Genomic DNA, 20,077 nt, shown 5'->3' with positions numbered 1-20,077 from the left:
TCAGTGATTTGTTACCCTTTTGTTTCTCCTTCATCCCTTGACATTAAGATGTCAGAGGGCTTTCAGAATAATAACTGGTTTTAGGAAAGGTTTTGAAGGGAGGGGTGGAAGAACAAGAATGGAGAGTCCCGGTGACTCACGCGCCCAGCGGTTGCTCCGTTTTTTTTGCGGATCCCCCGCTGCCCGAGAGCTCAATAGAGCGATCGAGAGCCGGCGGGGTGGAACCGCGGGAGCCATTTTGGGCTATATCTTACCTCCGAGAAGTGAAGCTCCGAGTCCTGACCCGGCAAGCGGCAGATTCTTCCGACAAATTTAAACTTCCAAAAAGTAAGTGGAATTGTGATCACGGACTTTAAATTCGTTAATTGGAAAAATAGGAGAGGCTTCAAAGAAACGGAAGTCGGTCTCTTCCTAATGGAAAACTGGGAGGCGCTTTAAATAATCTTAAGCTGAATAACAAAAGGCATCTGGGACTGTGGACCCGAGAGAAAGAAAGACTTTTTTGAACCCTCTCAACTCCCAAGTCCGGCACCCCTTGAGGTACAGCATTATTAAGGGGGAGAGTGCTTTGACAGCTGTCAAAAGCTGTCAAGCTGTCAAAAGACCGGGTGGACTTATTGTACTGTTGCAATTAGTAAAAATTGTTTGAAAATGTGGTAGAACTATTTAAAATTGGAACTAAGAATGGAGTTGTGATTGAGTTAAAAGACAAAGGAAAAGAACTGCCAAAATGGAGTCGACCGTCTGAGGAAGGAATTTTCCAGTACCTCTTTGTTCTCCACTTCCTGTCTGTTTGCGGTCAGGAGAAGTATGAAAACAAAGTACTCTCGAGCCTTCCAGGAGGCTGTGCTAAACTATCTACAACTATGGGAGGATATCTACAAGGAACGGCAACATCCCAATGTACCAGCAGTCGAGGATGAAGTCCAAGTCCAGGATTTAGAAGAAAATTTGATTTTGGATACTGTGGAGATGGAATCTGGATGTCAGGAGAAACAATTAGTTGAAAACCTTAAAGAGGACTTGGACTATAAAAAATATGTTGGGGATGAAGCAAAGTATGGACTTCAAAAGGAAGAAAATCAAGTAGAACAAGAAAATGAGAAGCAAAGGAATTTGAGGATTAATGGACTTGAAGATCCTGGAGGGGTTGAAATGTGGGGTGATGTTAGGGAGGAATGGGAAAGACAGGGGCAGGGGGTGACAAGGGTCTGGAGACGGATATGGGAAAGAATGGGTGTGGGGTGAATATCTTAGTTAAAAGATTTTATTTTAGTTTCTGAAAGACGGTTTTTGAAATTTTGGCCTGTTAACGGAAATGCTGATCCAATTGGAGGAAAAAGACTTAGGGAGAGGAGATGGAGTGTAAAAATGAATGGAAAAAGTTGTGCTTTCTGGAGGGAATTCTAAGAATGGCTTAGGAAAGAATTCAAGTTAATGTAAATTTTTGTAAGTTAAGTTAAGTCTAGGCAGAAAGCTGCCTACTCTCCTTTCCTTACTCTGAGATACTCAGTGGCAGGGAGTGCTCAGAGGGGTGAGGAGGGGACATAATGGAACCTTGGAAATGCTGTGCCCCACAGGTTCCTCTTGTGGCAGGAGGGGGCCTGTGGGAGGGCAGCATGGAAAAGGAGGAGGGTTGAGTTAATATTATAAGAAAAGGATTCTAAATTGAAATAGAAACCCGCCATAAACTTTAGATTTTGTTTAAGGAAAACCAAGAGGAAGACCACCGAGGAAGTCACAAGTATAAGGTTAAGGCAATAAGAATTGGGGAGTTAAAATTCTCCCCTACTGTTGTTATGTTTGTATGTGTCTAAGTATACTTATGAATGAGTTGGGGGAAACCAATCCTCAGAGCTCCTCCATTCCTGTCCTCTCAGTGGCAGGGGGGGGGAAGAGGGGGGAGGAGGGAGGGGGGAGGCCAAACCCAACTTACAATGGACCCCTTTGATTCTCAAAGCACACGGGTTTCACTGGTGGCAGAGGTGAACCAGTGGGTGGAGGGAAGACGAAGGGACTGTGTTATATTGTATGTTACATTGTATGTTTGTGTAGTTTGTTTAGTTTTGTGTGTAAAATTAATAAAAATTATTTTAAAAAAAAGGAAGAACAAGAATGGGTTTTCTTTTACCTCCTCAAAGATCCGTGCTTGTTTTTTAGTATTTCACCTTTATTTTAAGCACTGTCATTTAAATCTCAGGGTAAAACTTTGAGCCCTGGAAGTGCAGTTTTTTGTAAACATCCTGGGTTGGAAAAATGAGGACTTCTAAAAAATCATATTTTACATTGGAATATCAAACAGAGCACCATGGCATTCAAATGCCAACTAGAGAAGTCATTGTTTCAAAGAGAAAGATTCTCCTTCCCTTACACATTTTCACATTCCTTCAAAAGTATTTTTGGACCCACTCACCCAGTAACTCTCTGCTGCAGTAAGAAGATGCAACCTGTTCTTGGCCACATGATCATATGAAGATCATAGAAACATACCTGCGCACCGAGACATCTGAGCCACCAAGATCATGAGAATTGCTGTCACTGTCTCTGCATTTAGCCCCCTTCGGCTTCTCCATGTGTTTTGAGACACATACATGGCAGGCTGTGAAAAGTTCCAAACAGATCTCTCCAACACAGCAGCAAATAAGTTTCAATATAAGTAAGCACAGAATGATGCACATCAGGGCAAAAGGGACTCACACTCCTAACTTCACATTCATGCTAAACTAGTTGTGACTATCTAGGAAAAGGAGACTGAGGTTATGGTGGATTACTCAGTGAGAAGGTCAACTAGCAGTAGTAAAAGTCCCAGATCCGTATTAAATGGTTTACAGAATGTATTAAGATGTTGCATTGGTCATTACCTAAGATGGCTTTAAAGGGGTATTTGTGGAAGATAGGTCTATCTGTGGCCATTGACCACAATAGCTCAATGGAGTCATTGTAGCTCTTCAGGAGATGGAGAAATTGCTGGGTTAGAAAGTGGGATGGATTGTTTGCTTCATGATTTATGTCTGGAAAGATCTGATTTGTCACTATGGGAATCATGATGTTAGGCTATGTAGACTTCTAGTAGAGTGGATGACCAAATCAGCTGCTGTGCAATGTTTCTTTTCTGTGTAAGAAATGCAATAATTCTTTCTTTGTTGTTGGCGTATGGGTGAACTAGTGTTGGGCACTTTCAGTAATGATCTTTAATTTATTGCGTAGCTTGACACTGGAAGCAACTGTCATTTTCTCTTTTGCAAAGTTCCTTTGGAATCCATTTTATCCTAGCAAGACAGAAATATGCTGAAGCTTCCTCCTTAAACGTTGTTAAAACTGGGCAGGGGCAAAAGAGCTTGAAAGTCAAATACAAATACGAAGCTCAGAACGAGCAACTAAAGCTATTTTTTTTTACAGCAGTAGTAGAACGAAGCATCATATGTAATGTTGGATGTCTGATTTCATCTCAGGACAAATTCCCAGTTGTAAAAAAATATATTTAGCAATTTCATTTTTGCTAGACGTTGTGTAGTTAGTCTTTCCTTTGAATTCTACAAATATAAAATGTTGCTATATTTTTAATTTTTAAGAGCAACAATTTGATTTATTTTTGTGTGCCAGAACTCACTGTTCTGCTGCCATTCCACATCCCTTCTTAGTTTGCGCGACAGTAAACAGCACATGAATCACACACAATCTCTGCAGACCCATTTGTTCCTCTGGCTAAAAAACTAATGAAATATTGAGCTGTGAATATTTTATGGAATGAAAATAGTTCTGGAAAATCTCCAGGAATGGTCAGCAACCCATCATGGGCGGCTGTAGACATTTTGGTTCAGGTCAGGGGAGTGGAGTGTACAAGCCTGGATAATAGAAATTCAACTCAATTCAGTAGTTCAAGTATAATGTTGTGCATGGGCTAGGGGGCAACTATTAAGTATTTTTATATCACCTGCCCTGATGAATCATTAGATAAAAAAAAGATTGAGGAGGGGTGAGTTTTTGTTTATCTCAAAATGACAAATTTCAGAGAACTCATGCCATGTCATAAGGTACAAAGGGTGTTGATATCTAGACATCTTAGAAAAGTGTGGCATTTCCAAAACTGTCAATCTTTTGGGCAACTGCTGGGGCCTTTAGCAAGTGCCATCCCACAGCCACAACTCTCTTCTGTGGCCATAAATAACACCATACGGTATAGGGGTGAAACTAGCTGCATCTGTTGGGAAATTGTGTACATAATATCAGCCCGTGTGGTCTGATTGACACTGTTAGTGTTGGCCTCCTTTTTTGCCCCTCCCAAAAGGGGTAAGGGAACCATTAACAATGTCATAAGCTACGTGACTGAAGCTGGTAGCACTTGGTAGAAACTACCTTCATGCATCGTGAAATGGTCTGGTTTGGAGTGGCCCCCTATGAAACAATAGGATTGTTTCACAGGGGGGCACTCTAAATCATACCATTTAATGTGGTCCAATTTCCATTGTGGTAACCATTTCCATTGCACTGAACTGGGGCTATGCACCTTGGATCTTCCAGTTGAGATTATCAACTACCTTAGCAATAAAGTCAAAGTAAAGAGATTTTGGGAGAACCCATTTTGGTTTGTACAGATCCATGAATTCCTGTAGCATTCATTTATTGAGATACTATTGGTATATAGCCATTCTCATGTATCTAGACAGGTGGAGACTTATTTATTTGTCCAGTCCTTTGGAACCTAATGGTTTTGATACAGGTCAGCATTTAGTGCTGTTTTTTTATAATGGGTGTATGATTGTAATTGTATTCTGCTTTGTATTATATTTTATATAGCTGTTTATATTGTATGCTGTGTTGCAAGCCACCCTGTGCACCAGTTTTGGAGAAAGGGTGAGGTATCATTGGCTCCACATATCACTACCCTACAAGGTTACCTAATAATTGGGAAATGTGTAGTTTGAGGTTGAAGTATGAGTGGGGAATACTGTAGTCAAATCCACGAGCAGCCGAGTTGATGGATATTTCCTGCCTTGTGTGGCACTAGATGGCTTTACAGCCCTTTCTATACTGATCTTCTATTTTTCTCATTAAGTATTTAACATTGCATCAAGCTGACAGCTTGAATGAGTTACTTTAGTACAGCAGTTTCCCTCCACCACACACAAATGGGAATCCTCTGTTCTGCAGTCTTTGCTTTTAGTTAAACTGCACTGAGAATATAATGTGTTAGCCTGCACAGATCCTCTCGGGTATTTTATCTGTGGCCAAAGTTGTCTAAAGATGGAAGTGCTTACACTGGCAAGTCATTAGCATAGGAAGATGATAGTTTTCAAGAGAGCTCATTATTTTATCTCACAGCTTATAAGAGCCATTATAAAAGATGTCCTTGGTTTTTCAGCTTGCTGTTTCCATTTCAGTTTTTGAAGTATTGGCTGGTTTCTGCCCAACTTTTCTAGTTCAGATTCAGTCCATGTCTTTTCCTAATGGTAAAGGTAAAGGGACCCCGGACCATTAGGTCCAGTCGTGACCGACTCTGGGGTTGCAGCGCTCATCTCACGTTATTGGCTGAGGGAGCCGGCATACAGCTTCCAGGTCATGTGGCCAGCATAACAAAGCCGCTTCTGGCGAACCAGAGCAGCGCACAGAAACGCTATTTACCTTCCCGCTGTAGTGGTACCTATTTATCTACTTGCACTTTGACGTGCTTTCGAACTGCTAGGTTGGCAGGAGCTGGGACCAAGCAACGGGAGCTCACCCCGTCGTGGGGATTCGAACCGCCGACCTTCTGATCGGCAAGCTCAGTTTGCTCAGTGGTTTAACCCACAGCGCCACCCATGTCCCACTAATGGAGATAAACTTAATACCATACTTGCTAAACAGGATAACTTGATAATATCCGTGTTCCCAGTAATCTGTAGTGCAAGTACAGTTCAGGTGATCTTTCTTTTGGTTTCCTTATTTAACATGATAGTGATATGGCCTATTCCCCCCCCCCCATATTATCTATGGTTTTTAACATACTCCCAATTCTGCAGTATTCTCTGCTTTTCAGGATCCCCATCCTACCAACCACTCATTCCATAGCTGGGTGTAGAAGCTTGCACACCACAGCATGTTTTTACTGTGTGTGAGAACATGTGATGGTAGTGCGAGGCTACTTTAGAAGGGATGCTTCCCTCTTATCTGTTCCCTAGCCCAGGAAAATGGGATACTACTATTGAGCCAGAACACTGCAAGCAGCAACTAGAGAGAAGGGGCTGCTCCTTATCTGCCCTTCACATGAATGCCTAGAGAAATATTACCAACTCTGTGTCCACAAGACTGCTAATGGATCAAATAGAAGTTGCACCCTGTTATGCATTTCATTTCATTTATAACGGAGTGCCAAAATGCCAGTATTTTAGGAAATCACCAAAAAATGTAATAAGTCAGCATTGGTAGCTTTACATCTCCAACGAAGAATAACATGTGCAAATAAGGGGTGTTGGTGTTTGGTACCACCAAAATATATTTATAGAAACTTTAAGCTTGTACAGACAGTTTGCTGTGTGACATACTGCAATGTATTCCCAGACTCTGACTGGAATATATTGCCTTGGTTTTTTGTTATAATTACTCTGCTACGAGTTCTTTGATATCATGTATGTCAGGCCATTTCTTTATCACAAATTGAGAAGGCCAGGTGAGCTACACTTTTGAGACTCAGTGAAGAATTGGATGTTGGTTCAAATCAGTCTGTTTCCTAGATAATTCTGAGCAGCTCTCATGGCCTCAGTTCCACATGCATGAAATGGGAACAAGGATGGCTTTAGCTCATGTAACTGCTGGAAGAACAATGAAATAAGTTAAAACACATTGTGTTATTAGGGGTGCAATGTAGTGTTATAAAACATTTTCTTCGTTTAAAGCATTGCGGTTTTACAAATACGGTTAATATTTTAGGTCCCAATTATCAGGCTTCAGGATACAACTTCAACACATTTGAATGGAGGAGTCCAAAACAAAGGAGCAGTTTATCCCCTCCCAACAGGCCCCGAACCAACCCCTTCCACAACACAGGGCTAAGTGATGATGAATGGGACAAACCAGTCGCAAGCAGGTATGTTTTGCACCAGTTACTCAATTTATCTTTGCAGCAGCAGCAACTTTCTTTGTGAGTACATACACCACTTGCCTGGGCTCAAAATACCAGTTGCCAGTTTGTCCTCTCACCACTGAGATATTTACAGTTCATGCTGCATGAGATTTATTAGGTTAGGTTACTGACATTCATGAAAGGTTATGATGCTGAAAGCAATACTTGTGCACTCGGTGAAATTCTATGCATAAAAGGATAGATCATTGGTTCTTGTTAATGCAACAATTAAACTGAAAAAGGTCCTTCCCCACCCCACCCCCTCCTTTGAATGTTGTAAGAGTCTTTCGTTTCCCTAATCTTGTTCCACGCACCTCATCATTTGACACAAATGTAGTTTCGTGCGCACACATCTTTGTAAGGACTGGTTCTTCATTATCTATGTGTAGTGTGGTTGCAATTTCCACATGGTCAGTAACCATGGTGCCCCTTTAAGAAAGGGGAGCCATGTGGGACAAGGGGATGATGTGGTGATCTGGTGTGATCTCCCCTTTTGAAATGTTACCAATGATAATGCAATTCTTGTCAAGCCTTCACCCGTCTTGGAGAAGCTCTGGCCAGGAAACGTTGTGTCTAAGACAGAATAAGTCAATGCTTGACCCCTTATTTTGCAAAGTAAGCAAAAGCCCAAAGCACGGGTGATGGCAACAGATCCATGTCTTTATAGATAAATGGGGCAACAGACCCACTTTTCAAGTGGGTTGGGTGCAACTTAAAGGGCTAAGGGGACACATGAGTGCGAGTGCAGAACCGGAAACCCTCCGCCAGGGATTTTGCTCCATTAGGCTCACTTCCAGCATAGAGCCTAACAGGGATGTAAGCCCACCTAGGAGAAAAGCACTGTGGGGAGAGGGTTTGGCATTCCTCACCCATTCACCCCCCTGGCTCTTTAAATTGCACTCTATCCCCTGTGCAGACCCACCTTCTGTGCTCTGGTTCCCAGTTTAGTTTTGCTGTAACCCTCAGACAGGCCATTATTGCTAGTTTCTCCAGCTGACCTACAGTCTCATCAATATTCTCAGAGAACACATGGAAAGTGTTACTGGTGATTACAGCGTGACTTGAATAATTCCTCTGCCTTCCCTGCCAAAAAAACACACACTGTCCCAAACCATTATCTCTGGTGTCCTCATGGGAAATGACTTGCTGCACTGTTTTTTTTATCACTTTGGACTCATGAATCCATGATAAACCTAAAGGAAGGTCCCTAGTTTTTCTCTGCTGATAATGAAGGTGCTCAGTTGCAGCTGAATCTGATCCAAAACCTGGAGTAAATAGCACTAAAACCCACACATCTGTTCCTCCAGCTGATGCCAAGTCAATCAGCTTTTTTCTGAGTTAATGATTCCCACACATGCATCCAGAAATGGATACTAATTCCCCCCCCCCCAAACGTGCAGCCAGTCTCTATGCATGGCCTGAGATTTCTAAGCATTCATCTAGTTTCTGCTTGGTTTGGGGGAACCGTAGGGTGCCGCCATATTGTTAGGCTGACAGCAACTTTGGCAAGTGGTAGGTTGTGGGTGCAAAGCAGAGGCTAACTTACACCAGCAGCCGCATGCCAAGTAAAGTCCATGTGCTAATCTAGTAGGGTTGCCAGACTCAATAGAGGACAGGACTTCTGTGCCTTTAATTGCCCTGCTCTCTTTTGAGTCTGGAAACCTTAAAGAGAAACCAGCAGACCCTTTGCTTGGAAATTAAACAAAGGGTCTGCTGGTTTCTCTTTAAAGTTCCCAGACTCAAAAGAGAGCAGGGCAATTAAAGGCACAGAAATCCTGTCCACTATTGAGTCTCGCAACCCTATAATCTAGTGGTTGGCTAATGCAGTGTTTCTCAACCAGTGTGCCTCCAGATGTTTTGGGACTACAACTCCCATCATCCCTACCCTGTTTCTCATATTTTAAGACATACCCATAAAATAAGCCATAGCAGGATTTTTAAGCATTCAAGGAATATAAGCCATACCCCGAAAATAAGACATAGTGATAGGCGCAGCAGCAATGCTGGCCACGGCAGGAGGAGGAGGAAAAAAATAAGACATCCCTTGAAAATAAGCCATAGTGTGTGTTTTTGAGGAAAAAATAAATATAAGACATGTCTTATAATATGAGAAACACGGTAGCTAGCAAGACCAGTGGTCAGGAATGATGGGAGTTGTAGTCCCAAAACATCTGGAGGCACACTGGTTGGGAAACACTGGGCTAATGCATGTCTTGGGCAAATCTGGGCCTAGGTTCTGGCTAGCACATCTTAAAATAAGGATTGGAGGAATGGCAATCAAATATGGATTGATCCCCAATGGTGATGGGTAGGGAGATTGCACGTTTCTAATGTAAATACTTTACAGATATTGGGGTGACTGAACAATCCTGTGGCTGGGAATCTTCAGGCCCTAAGCTCTGTCCCTGATTTGCCAGCAGTTGTTCCAAACCTTTCCCAGTTCTAGGAAGGCAAGGGGGAAACAGAAGAGAGCAATCTCTTTCCTACCTTTTCCCTCCTCCCTCCTCCCACTTGTCAGTAGGAGGGAAATTGCTTGTGCCATTTCCTGTCCTTGGATAGATTTCCCGTATGTTTGTAGCCAGTGCCACAGAATGGAGGGGTGTCGTCCCCCCCCCTCCATTGCACCTACATACCAACACGACTCCATTCTATTTATGGAGATGCATAGACTCTACTTCCGTAGCAGAGCATAGGAGCCTTTGCACATGGAGGCATTTTTTTTCCAGCTAAGGCAGTGGATCTGGACTTCAGAAGAACCCCCCCCCCTGCCTTATCCTGAAACCCCTTGGCCACTGAACCAGTGAGTGTGCGATTGTACACTAAATCTGCATTAGGTGAATTTGGGAATCTATCGTAAGTGTGCGAGTAGCAATTCCGATCGTCATTGATAATTGTAAGGAGCGAGAGGCTGTGCTGCTTCTTCCAGTTTAGTTTACGCGGAACCATTAATCTTGCATCTTCCTTTCCCTCACAAATGTGCCTGCACGTGCAACCTCACCATTCATAGCAGCTCCTAAGCATGAATTAGCCATGAAGATTGCTGCAATAAAAGTAGGCCGGGGTTTGTGTGAAGTTTTACTTACAGACCACTTGTAAATTCTTGGGTTAATTAAGCCCCCCGTGTCGTGCGTCAGTAATCGCGCTCCTTCTTCACAGCCCTGTCTAAGCTTGCTTGCTTCCTGCCCATGCTCACCCTTAAGTCTGGTTTTGTTGCTGTAAACCATTCCTATGAAGTACACTGCCGTGTTGCCTTTGCCACTTAAGCAAACCTTTCTCTATGAATCCAGCTTTGCAGGTGCCCCCGAGACTGACCAGGAGGAAAATTTCTGGTCTCAAGCACTGGAGGACTTGGAGACTTGTGGACAGTCAGGAATTCTGAGGGAATTAGAGGTAGAAAAATAAATAAATCTTAATCCCGTCACAATATATCAATTTCTTTTTCAATTAACACTCATTTTTTTGTTTCCCCCCCTCTATTTTCTTTCTAAGTTTGCATTAATCTCACAAATTCATTTTAAAGCTTTAACCCCCCCCCCTTTCCACAGGACAAGGCTGACAGGCGTCTGTGTTTGAGAAACATGACTCTCTTGGTACCTACCCTTTATGTTTATATTTTGCTTGTGCAGCTGCCTCCCCTGATCTCCCCCTAATCAAGCTGTTTTCTTTCATGGAACTGCTGCTGAAATGATACAAGCGTGTTATGTGTTCAAAAGCTTCTCCTGTGCTACTGCTGGCTGCACCTGTTTGCAGGCTTATTTTTCCTAGGCAGCAGCGCATCCCATTCTCTTCCAGCTGCTTTTTACACAAGGTTTCCTTGGCATGTATCTCTTGCAACAAAAATGAATCTGAATTAAGGGGAACATAAACGAAAAGCAACTTTGCAAGTTTTAAAATTGGGAGTCACCTGATGAGCCAAGACAACTGCAATGAATTCCACAATGAATTCCCGCCTAGAGATTTACTTAAAAAAAAGATTAACTAGATACCTCGTTGTTTAAAGTTGCCTGCATGTTAATTACACCAAAAATGAATACAACTTAAAATAGTTTTAACGTTTCAAAAGGGCAAGTCCTCGAAAATTTTCTTTTATGTTCTTTTAAATTCCTTGCGTTGCAAAAACTGGCAGAGTCTCATTTTCATTTTTATGTCATACTGAAGTCCCTGAGCAACCACAATGAATGTGAATGGCATAGCTGGGTAAAACTCATGGAGCTCGAGTGGATTGCGCAGCCTCAGAATTATGGCTCGTCTGTTTATGCACGTCTGTTTACTTTCCTGTGGACCTGATCTAAGTTTAATTGCCATTCAGAGGAACACAAGGGAAAGCTCTGTCTCAAGGCATGGTACCTCAGGCTTCCCTTGCCAAATTCCTTCCTGACAGCGCAGCAAACGGATATGGAAATAGATAATGGAAACAAATGTTTCAGTAGGTTGATCATTCTCCATTTTAAAGATGACATGGTGGGTTGTTTTTTGTTGTTTTTAAAACCCATGGTGCGTTGTTTTTGTTGTTTTGAAATTGTGCTCAGCTGCCTTGTTGGCATCTCTGCAAGCAGGAAGCAGCTGTGCAAAATTATATTGCAGAAACAAGACCCTTGTTTCCCATCAATCCAACCTTGTTTGGACCCCTCTCAAAGTAGTTCACTTTTCAGTATTGATCAACTGACTGGCACTGTCAGTGAGCCCCACTTGCTCATGAACAATTGGGAGCTTGCTTTGAGCAGCTCCTGTTTGCTCCTTTAGAGCCATGTCTTGACATCACATAAGACGTCAGCAAATGGCCATGTTTGGGAGAAAGCCTCACAGGCCAAATTGGGTCCAGTGCCAGATCTAAGTAGGCCTGCCAGTCCATTTTCCAAACCTGTGCTAAGTAGCCTTCCCATGAGTTCTCATCAAAGATATTGCTGCTTCTTTTGTTGACCTGCTTTGTTTTAATACCTCAGGTCTGTAAAAATGCTACCTATTGTAGCATTCATTATATTTAGAATAAACTAATTATGCATGTGCCAGGATTTATTTGAATAACAAAATAGCTTTTAGGTAAAGAACGTTTGCCAGCAAAGACTTTTGTAGTCCACTTTTGTTTGTCTGGTGGCCAAGCATGACTATGGCTGGCCATTGTAACTCACCAATTATAGAAGCTGTCACACTCCGTCCCCCGCAGATTGGATAAAAATGTCATCCAACAACCTTTCTCGTCAAGTACATTTTTCAGAGGACTCCCACTCAAATTGTCCATCTATCCTCCAGCCATTTGCTGTGCTCTGAAGTGACTGTGTTCTGGCCAAGACAACAGAATAGATGCTGCTGCCTTTAGTTACAGCCTAATCGTCTGGGGTTTTGTTTGTTTTTACTATGTCATGTATGATAAAAACTTTTTGTCAACGCTACAGGCAACCATTATGTCAGGGAGCACCATGAGTCTGAACCATGACAACCCACAGCATCGCAGCCACCTGGGAAGACAAGCCAGCTTCCAGGAACGAAGCACTTCGAGGCCTCATTACAGCCAGACGACCCGTAGCAATACGTTGCCTTCAGACGTGGGAAGAAAGTCTGTAGCTTTGCGGAAGATGAAGCAAGAGATGAAAGAAATTATGTCACCAACTCCTGTGGAGTTACACAAGGTGAGTTAGTGCACCGTCTGATTTTCCCCCTTCTGACAGTAATCTTGCACTGAATGCAGTACAGAGCAAATGACCTTCTTCTTCTTCTTCTTCTTCTTCTTCTTCTTCTTCTTCTTCTTCTTCTTCTTCTTCTTCTTCTTCTTCTTCTTCTTCTTCTTCTTCTTCTTCTTCTTCTTCTTCTTCTTCTTCTTCTTCTTCTTCTTCTATGGCGATCACTCGTGGCTGAGTAAGACTGTCTTCTATGAACATGGTCTTAACCAGGCATCACCAAACTTTGGCCCTCCAGATGTTTTGGCCTACAATTCCCATCTTCCCCGACCACTGGTCCTGTTAGCTAGGGATCATGGGAGTTGTAGGCCAAAACATCTTGAGGGCCACAGTTTGGGGATGCCTGGTCTTAGCAGTGAGTCCGTAAGTGACTGTGGCGGCCATTTTTTGATCCACACATCCTTCCACAGTGGGGACATAGGTTGCTGGGCAGCAGTTGATCACGGTGAGGGTTTGCCAAAAGGTATGATGATCAGGGTAAGGAAGAGGAACTCCTGAGTGATGATAATCCCAAAACTGAGATTGTTTCAGGATACTTAATTGAGATTTTTAAAGTCAAATTTAAAACTTCTTAATCTTACTTAATGGTGGCTACTGAGTCATTTATATGTTTTTTGAGTTCAATATGAATGGACTACAGTGGTACCTTGGTTCTCGAATGTCTTCGCTGACCTTTCAGAACCCAAATGCCGAAAACCCCGAAGTAAATGCTCCCATTTTTGAACATGCCTCGGAAGTCAAGCTGCGTGTTTTTCAATTTTCTCAACTGAACTTGCAGACAGCCCTTTGTGCCTTGGTTTTTTAATGTTTTGGAACTCGAACGGTCTTCCAGAATGGATTACGCTTGAGAACCAAGGTACCACTGTATTAATGTTTTGTGGATATGTAACCACACACACTAAGGGTGGCGCTGTGGGTTAAACCACTGAGCCTAGGGCTTGTTGATCAGAAGGTCGGCAGTTCGAATCCCTGCAACGGGGTGAGCTCCCATTGCTCGATCTCTGCTCCTGCCAACCTAGCAGTTTGAAAGCATGTCAAAGTGCAAGTAGATAAATAGGTACCGCTCCGGCGGGAAGGTAAACGGCCACAACCCAGAAGCTGTACGCCAGCTCCCTCGGCTAGTAAAGGAAGATGAGCACCGCAACCCGAGTCATCCGCGACTGGACCTAATGGTCAGGGGTCCCTTTACCTTTACCCACACACTACAGCTAACTATTTGGGGGGAGGGGACATGGAAAGATGGAGCAGAACGGAGCTTCCATAATCTTTATAATGCAGACATCATATTATTTTTCCTTTCCCCTTCCCCACAGGTAACTTTGTACAAGGATTCAGATATGGAGGACTTTGGGTTCAGTGTCTCTGATGCCTTATTGGAAAAAGGCGTGTATGTTAAAAATATTCGGCCAGCTGGACCTGGAGATGTGGGAGGGTTGAAGCCATATGACAGACTGCTCCAGGTAAGAGTGAGCCATACTAACATAGAAAAGCCGTATCAAGGGCTTGTTGTTGTTTTGTAGAACAGAAAGCATTCTGCAGTCAAGTTCAGCATTTACAGTAGTGGAAACTGGTTACAGGTAGGTAGCCGTGTTGGTCTGGGTCGAAGTAAAATAAAAAAATTCCTTCAGTAGCACATTAAAGACCAACTAAGTTTTTATTTTGGTATGAGCTTTCGTGTGCATGCACACTTCTTCAGGAAACTGTAGTAGTGGAAACTGTATTTGAAATTCAGTTGCACAGCTAAGTTCAGCTCCCTCATTCATCGTGTGTTGTGAACTGAATGGTAGGGAAGACACCCCAGTCAATAATAATAATAATACCCGGTAATAATAATAATAATAATAATAATAATAATAATAATAATAATAATAATAATAATTTTATTATTTATACCCCGCCCATCTGGCCGGGTTCCCCCAGCCACTCTGGGCGGCTTCCAACAAAACACTAAAATACAGAAATCCATCAAACATTAAAAGCTTCCCTAAACAGGGCTGCCTTGAGATGCCTTCTAAAGGTCTGGTAATTGTTGTTCTCTTTGACCTCTAGTGGGAGGGCATTCCACAGGGTGGGTGCCACTACCGAGAAGGCCCTCTGCCTGGTTCCCTGTAACTTGGCTTCTCGTAGCGAGGGAACCGCCAGAAGGCCCTCGGCGCTGGACCTCAGTGTCCGGGCAGAACGATGCGGGTGGAGACGCTCCTTCAGGTATACTGGACCAAGGCCGTTTAGGGTTTTAAAGGTCAACACCAACACTTTGAATTGTGCTCGGAAATGTACTGGGAGCCAATGTAGGTCTTTCAGGTCTCGGTGTTATGTGGTCTCGGCGGCCGCTCCCAGTCACTAGTCTAGCTGTCGCATTCTGGGTTAGTTGTAGTTTCCGGGTCACCTTCAAAGGTAGCCCCACGTAGAGCGCATTGCAGTAGTCCAAGCGAGAGATAACCAGAGCATGCACCACTCTGGAGAGACAGTCAGTGGGCAGGTAGGGACTCAGCCTGCATACCAGATGGATTATGAATTAAGCGCAACATAACGTAAAGACAATAATCATTGAATGCTGAAAAGCTGCAAGCCTAGGCTCACTCACTTGACACAAGGTCTTGTCAAACACAGTGGAACTTATTTCTCAGTAAACTTCCATAGATTCAACCTGCTTATCATGACTGATAAGCCTTGGGAATGAAGCAGCCTTGGTCATCCTGATGGATGATGAGCTTTTATCAGGAGAGATGGAGGGGTGCAACCCTATCGATTACGCTCGATCTCTTAGCCACCACGGTATCCTCCTGGATCAGCTTCTGGGAGTGGCAGTTGTGGGCACTGTCTTGTAAGTGGTTTGGGTCCTATCTCAAGAGGTCATTTTCAGGGACGGGATTGAAGTGAGGATTAGTTGGCCTCCTGGCAGGTTGGCTGTGGAGGTGCCACAGTGTTCCATTCTGTCCACAGTGCTATTTCTGAAGCCATTGGGAATGGCAATTATCGATGTCCATTGACTCCAAACCTTCTAGACTAACGGTATCTGGGAATACGTGAAATTAAGATTTATTTATAAGCATTAGCAGAGCAAATAAATTCAATTTAACAGTAGCCTTTTACCAAACTTTTACTTCTTTTGAAGCTCCCCCCCCCCTTTCGGTAAAGTACTTTGTGTAGGCCTATAGAGTATCGTGAGGATTAAGGATCATTTGGTTGGGGAGGGGTGGGGTGGGGTGGGGTGGGGGAAATACATTCAGTTTTCCTTTGTTGCCTTTCATCCAAGACAAACATTTTTTACTTTTCAGGTAAACCATGTGCGCACAAGAGACTTTGACTGCTGTCTGGTTGTGCCCCTTATAGCAGAGTCTGGTAACAAATTGGAACTTGTTATTAGTCGGAACCCTCTAGCTTCTCAAAAGGTGAGCTCAGAACAACAGACTTTCCCGGCTGGGGAATGGAGCGAACAAAACAATGCCTTCCTTCAACAAAGTGTACACAGCACTGGTTCAGAGATGAAACGGGAGCCTATGAACACTTTGTAGCCAAAAAAAACACCTGTATTTAGTGCAAAACATTTAAATGGTGCTAATCCTTTTCAGGTTTCTGTTACACTGAAGATGTAGCTGTCATGAGGCATTAAGAAGCACAGAGGGGGGGCGGGCTTATAATTTGCTACTTGCTTCCAACGCTGAGGGTTTTTTTTGCTCTGCTCTCGTTTTTTATCACCCATGTGTAGTGCCATTTCAACCTGACCCTTAGTAACAAGAGAAATGAATGGTGAAAATGGCTGTAAATCCTATCATGGCAGATTAGTGAAAGATTTAAGTAAAAAGATTTGGGGGGGGGGAACCCATCCATGTAAATAATTACAACAGAGGATCTGATTTTCAGAACATTGCAACTTACTCAAATACCAGCTGGTTAACTAAGTGAAGGAATCACAGGCTATCGCTGCTGGACCCAGATCACTGTATCATTGTAGTTGTTTTTTAAATGAACTACTGTATATAGTTCTGTTGCTTCTGCGGTAATGAAAAGGGGGGGGGGTTAAAACTACTATGTGGTTTTACAACTATTTTAGCAAAAATTGCACACGGGAATCTGAAGTGCAAAGGGGTGGAACTTTTACTGGCCCAGCTGTAGTATGGTTTTATTAAGAGTTATATTATACCCTATGCAATGATGTACTAAACAGGATATGTCTTGCACCCTGTATGGACTTCTAACTTTTAGGTATTTGGAACTTCTGATAAATTACTGTTTTTCTTAAAAAAAAATTAAACAAGACAAGTTTTAGCGAAATTTTTTAAAAAAGACTTTTATAACATGTATTCAAGTAGATTTTTTTCTTTGTTTAAATTTTGAACTGCAGTAGCAAAGAAATACCAGTGCAAAACTGTTATGAACTGCCCCAGTTTAGGCATATACACAAGTTAACTTGTATAGCAACACACAATTCTTTTTAAAAAAATTTAAATGAATGGTATGTGCATTGGTTTCAAATAGCTATTTAAATGCATTTTGTTGGATGGCTCTCATTAACTCTTAACAATGTCGATTCATTTAAAAACTGTAAATACATTTTGCACACACACTGATTCTTTCCTCTTTCCTGCTCAGAGCAATAAAATGCTGCCAGTTGCTTTTTTAGGTTCACCAACAGCTGCTTTGATTTCTTTATTGTATTGTCAATGGTAATTAATGTTACTTGGTAACTGGAAAGACACTGGATTTGTCTCTTATAACTGTAGAGTCCTCATCTCTTATTTTAACGACCAGTTTTTCATCTATCTGAATTGTTAGGATACCCCTGATGCTGTTTCCCTTAAACCTGTTACATGAACGTGAAATGTTTTGTTCATATTTCAGCACTGCCAGAGAAAAATTCATTTAAAATGAAACTGAAACCCCAGATCATGAACCACACTTAATATGTATTTTTATTTGTTAACAAAGGAGTATTAAACTAAAGTATTTTTGTACAAAATTTAATACTTTAATAGCATGGTATTTATCGTCTATGTATGGTTTCTGGGAATTCAACCTGTTGCGAAATTTGTATGGAAACTGTAAAAAAATCAAATAAAAATTATTTAAAGACACTGGATTCAATCCTGGGAATTGCAAGAATGAGGAAGCTTGTGGAAGGGGACTTTCCTGTCCCTTCCCCCTAAACAATGGGGGAGTTGCTGGGAAACAGGAGACGTTGGCAAAACTTGGGCCAAGGCACTTTGCAATAGTGAACATGAATGAATTACCATTTACCTTTTTAGAAGTGCGAAATATGCAAATAGTTTGACTCACAACAGCTTCTATAGAAGAAATAATAGATGTTTAAAGGGGGGGGGAATGCACCATACTCCTTAATACAACTACATGATTCAACTTTTGAAGTACACAAGTTTTACATTTAGCTTTCCATTGATTAGAAATACAACACACACTATATAATCTAGTAAAAATGTTTACACCATGACCCAGCTTAGGTCAGACATGCATATGTTTGCTTTTAATACCGTGTTTTATTATTGTAAATTGCTCAGACTCTTATTGCGAGAAGTGATTTGTGAAGTTGGTGAGCATAACCAAACATCTAGAAGCAGAATCTCGTAGGCATAACAGCAACTGAATTGAGAAACACCACGTAAAAGAAGTGCTGCATGCCTGTGGAACCCTTTCAAACAGCTAAAGGTTCTGGTCAAGCAATTATTTGGGATGGGAACGGAATTCAGCATGCACACAAAAGCTCATACCAAAATAAAAACTTACTTGGTCTTTAAGGTGCTACTGAAGGAATTTTTTAATTTTGTAGTGCCTATTGGGTGTGCATTAGTACAGTGCTGAGTTCCAAAATGGATTGAAAACATCAAACAAGGTTAAGATGATAGGCAATCATTCTCTAACTCAGGGGTCGGCAAGGCTTACCTCCCAGACCAGTGCAGTACAACGCCGGAAATGGCTTCTGCGCATGCCCAGATGCCAAAACCCCCGCCAGCGCAGAAGCCATTTCCGGTGCTGCGGACATACGCAGAAGCGATTTCCGGAGCCGTGGAAAAGAGTCCCCGCGCTGCGCCAGTTTATCGTGCGGGGACTTGCCAAGTGGGCGGCTCGATTCAGGGGTGGCTCGTGGGCTGCTTCCGGCCCATGGGCCCTAGGTTGCCAACCCCTGCCCTAACTGGCTGAGGAAAACAAAAGCCAAACAGCACTTACTAGAAACGAATGCCACTTAAAACACAGGAGTACAAACCAGAATTGTTTGATATATATAGATATAGATATACAATTTAAAAATCGGTCCTCTAATTTTAAAAAGCTAGAAAAAGAGCTAGAAAAAGAGCCCAACAAGACAACGACAAAAATCTACTGACAGCATACAAATCAGTATGGCTAACCTGATCCAAAACACCCACCCACCCACCCACCCCACTCACACACATGAAAACAAAGACCTCCAAAGCGAACCACAAATGAACAACCACGCCCTAGGCCAACCCCAATCTCTCTCACCACCAAAAGAACACAAGCGAATAAAAGAGAACTTGCACAAGCAACGCTGACATCAAACCCTACATATATTAAGTAAAATAGAAACATTGCCACCCCACCCCCACCCACCCTACTCCCTACCCACCTCTTCCCCCCTCTTTCTTCCCAGTGTCTCAACAAATGAAACTGATTGGCAAAAATGATACATGTTAGAATATCTTTGTACATATCTTTGTAAATCAAGAAATCTTTAATAAAAATACTTTTTAAAAAAACTAGAAAAAGTATTAAAATATAACTGCATTTTGAATTTTGTTAAAAACAGAGTAAAAAGTCATACTCTTTGAAGCTGCAGTACAAAAGTCCATGAAAAGGTCCACAAACACTAAATATATTCTATCTAAACAAATTCTAAAAAGACGTAGCAGAGCATGAAGAATCTAGTTATAGAATATACTTGCTAGGACGGGAAAAGCTGCTTGGCATGTGGACTCTTCAGTGTCAAGCTTTGAAGTTTGGTAGTTCCAAGTGGGGAGGTATTTTCTGTTACCTGCAAAACAGCAAAAAGGGGGGGGGGCAGAAACAACATTGGTTGTTGGCCAAGCTTATAGCCGGGGGGGGGGGGTCACTTTCAGTAAGGACAGAAAAGAAAACGGTAACGTGAGCAGTAGCCTGGGCTTTGGAGCATTCACACTGCACACTTTGTAGACTGTGAAAATCTATGGCAGGCACTATTTCTCAAAGGTGTGTTCTCCAGCTACACACTGCCACCAAATGAGAAGGAACCTTCATGGGCGGTTACCATCTCCCAGCCTCTATTTGGTGTGGAAGGTATTCCAAGGTG

At 42.4% G+C, this 20,077-nt stretch overlaps 2 protein-coding genes across 9 annotated transcripts in view; one reads left to right on the top strand and one right to left on the bottom strand.

Moving 5' to 3' along the window:
• The window catches only part of GRIP1 (glutamate receptor interacting protein 1), a 228,701-nt gene extending 211,650 nt beyond the window's left edge, over nt 1-17,051 (top strand). For 3 of the 4 annotated variants that reach the window (XM_035127918.2, XM_035127911.2, XM_035127909.2), the window contains 5 exons: nt 6,907-7,063; nt 10,387-10,489; nt 12,493-12,726; nt 14,088-14,234; nt 16,053-17,051. In XM_035127918.2, the coding sequence (XP_034983809.1) occupies nt 6,907-7,063; nt 10,387-10,489; nt 12,493-12,726; nt 14,088-14,234; nt 16,053-16,289 (878 nt within the window). In that variant the 3' untranslated portion in view covers nt 16,290-17,051. Of the gene's footprint in view, nt 1-6,906; nt 7,064-10,386; nt 10,490-10,644; nt 10,690-12,492; nt 12,727-14,087; nt 14,235-16,052 lie in introns of all 4 variants that reach the window. The other variant, XM_060279640.1, reaches the window with a different exon arrangement.
• HELB (DNA helicase B) overlaps nt 14,226-20,077 on the bottom strand; it is a 28,831-nt gene continuing 22,979 nt past the window's right edge. For 3 of the 5 annotated variants that reach the window (XM_060279642.1, XM_060279643.1, XM_060279644.1), the window contains 2 exons: nt 19,691-19,783; nt 17,215-18,059 (listed from right to left, as the gene is read on the bottom strand). In XM_060279642.1, the coding sequence (XP_060135625.1) occupies nt 19,694-19,783 (90 nt within the window). In that variant the 3' untranslated portion in view covers nt 17,215-18,059; nt 19,691-19,693. Of the gene's footprint in view, nt 15,791-17,214; nt 18,060-19,389; nt 19,784-20,077 lie in introns of those variants that run through there. The other 2 variants (XR_004693359.2, XM_035127921.2) reach the window with 2 other exon arrangements.

Source organism: Zootoca vivipara, chromosome 10, assembly GCF_963506605.1.
Source record: "Zootoca vivipara chromosome 10, rZooViv1.1, whole genome shotgun sequence".
Classification (NCBI taxonomy): domain Eukaryota; kingdom Metazoa; phylum Chordata; class Lepidosauria; order Squamata; family Lacertidae; genus Zootoca; species Zootoca vivipara.
Note: the sequence above shows the minus strand (reverse complement) of the source record. Positions and strands in the feature narration are given on the sequence as shown.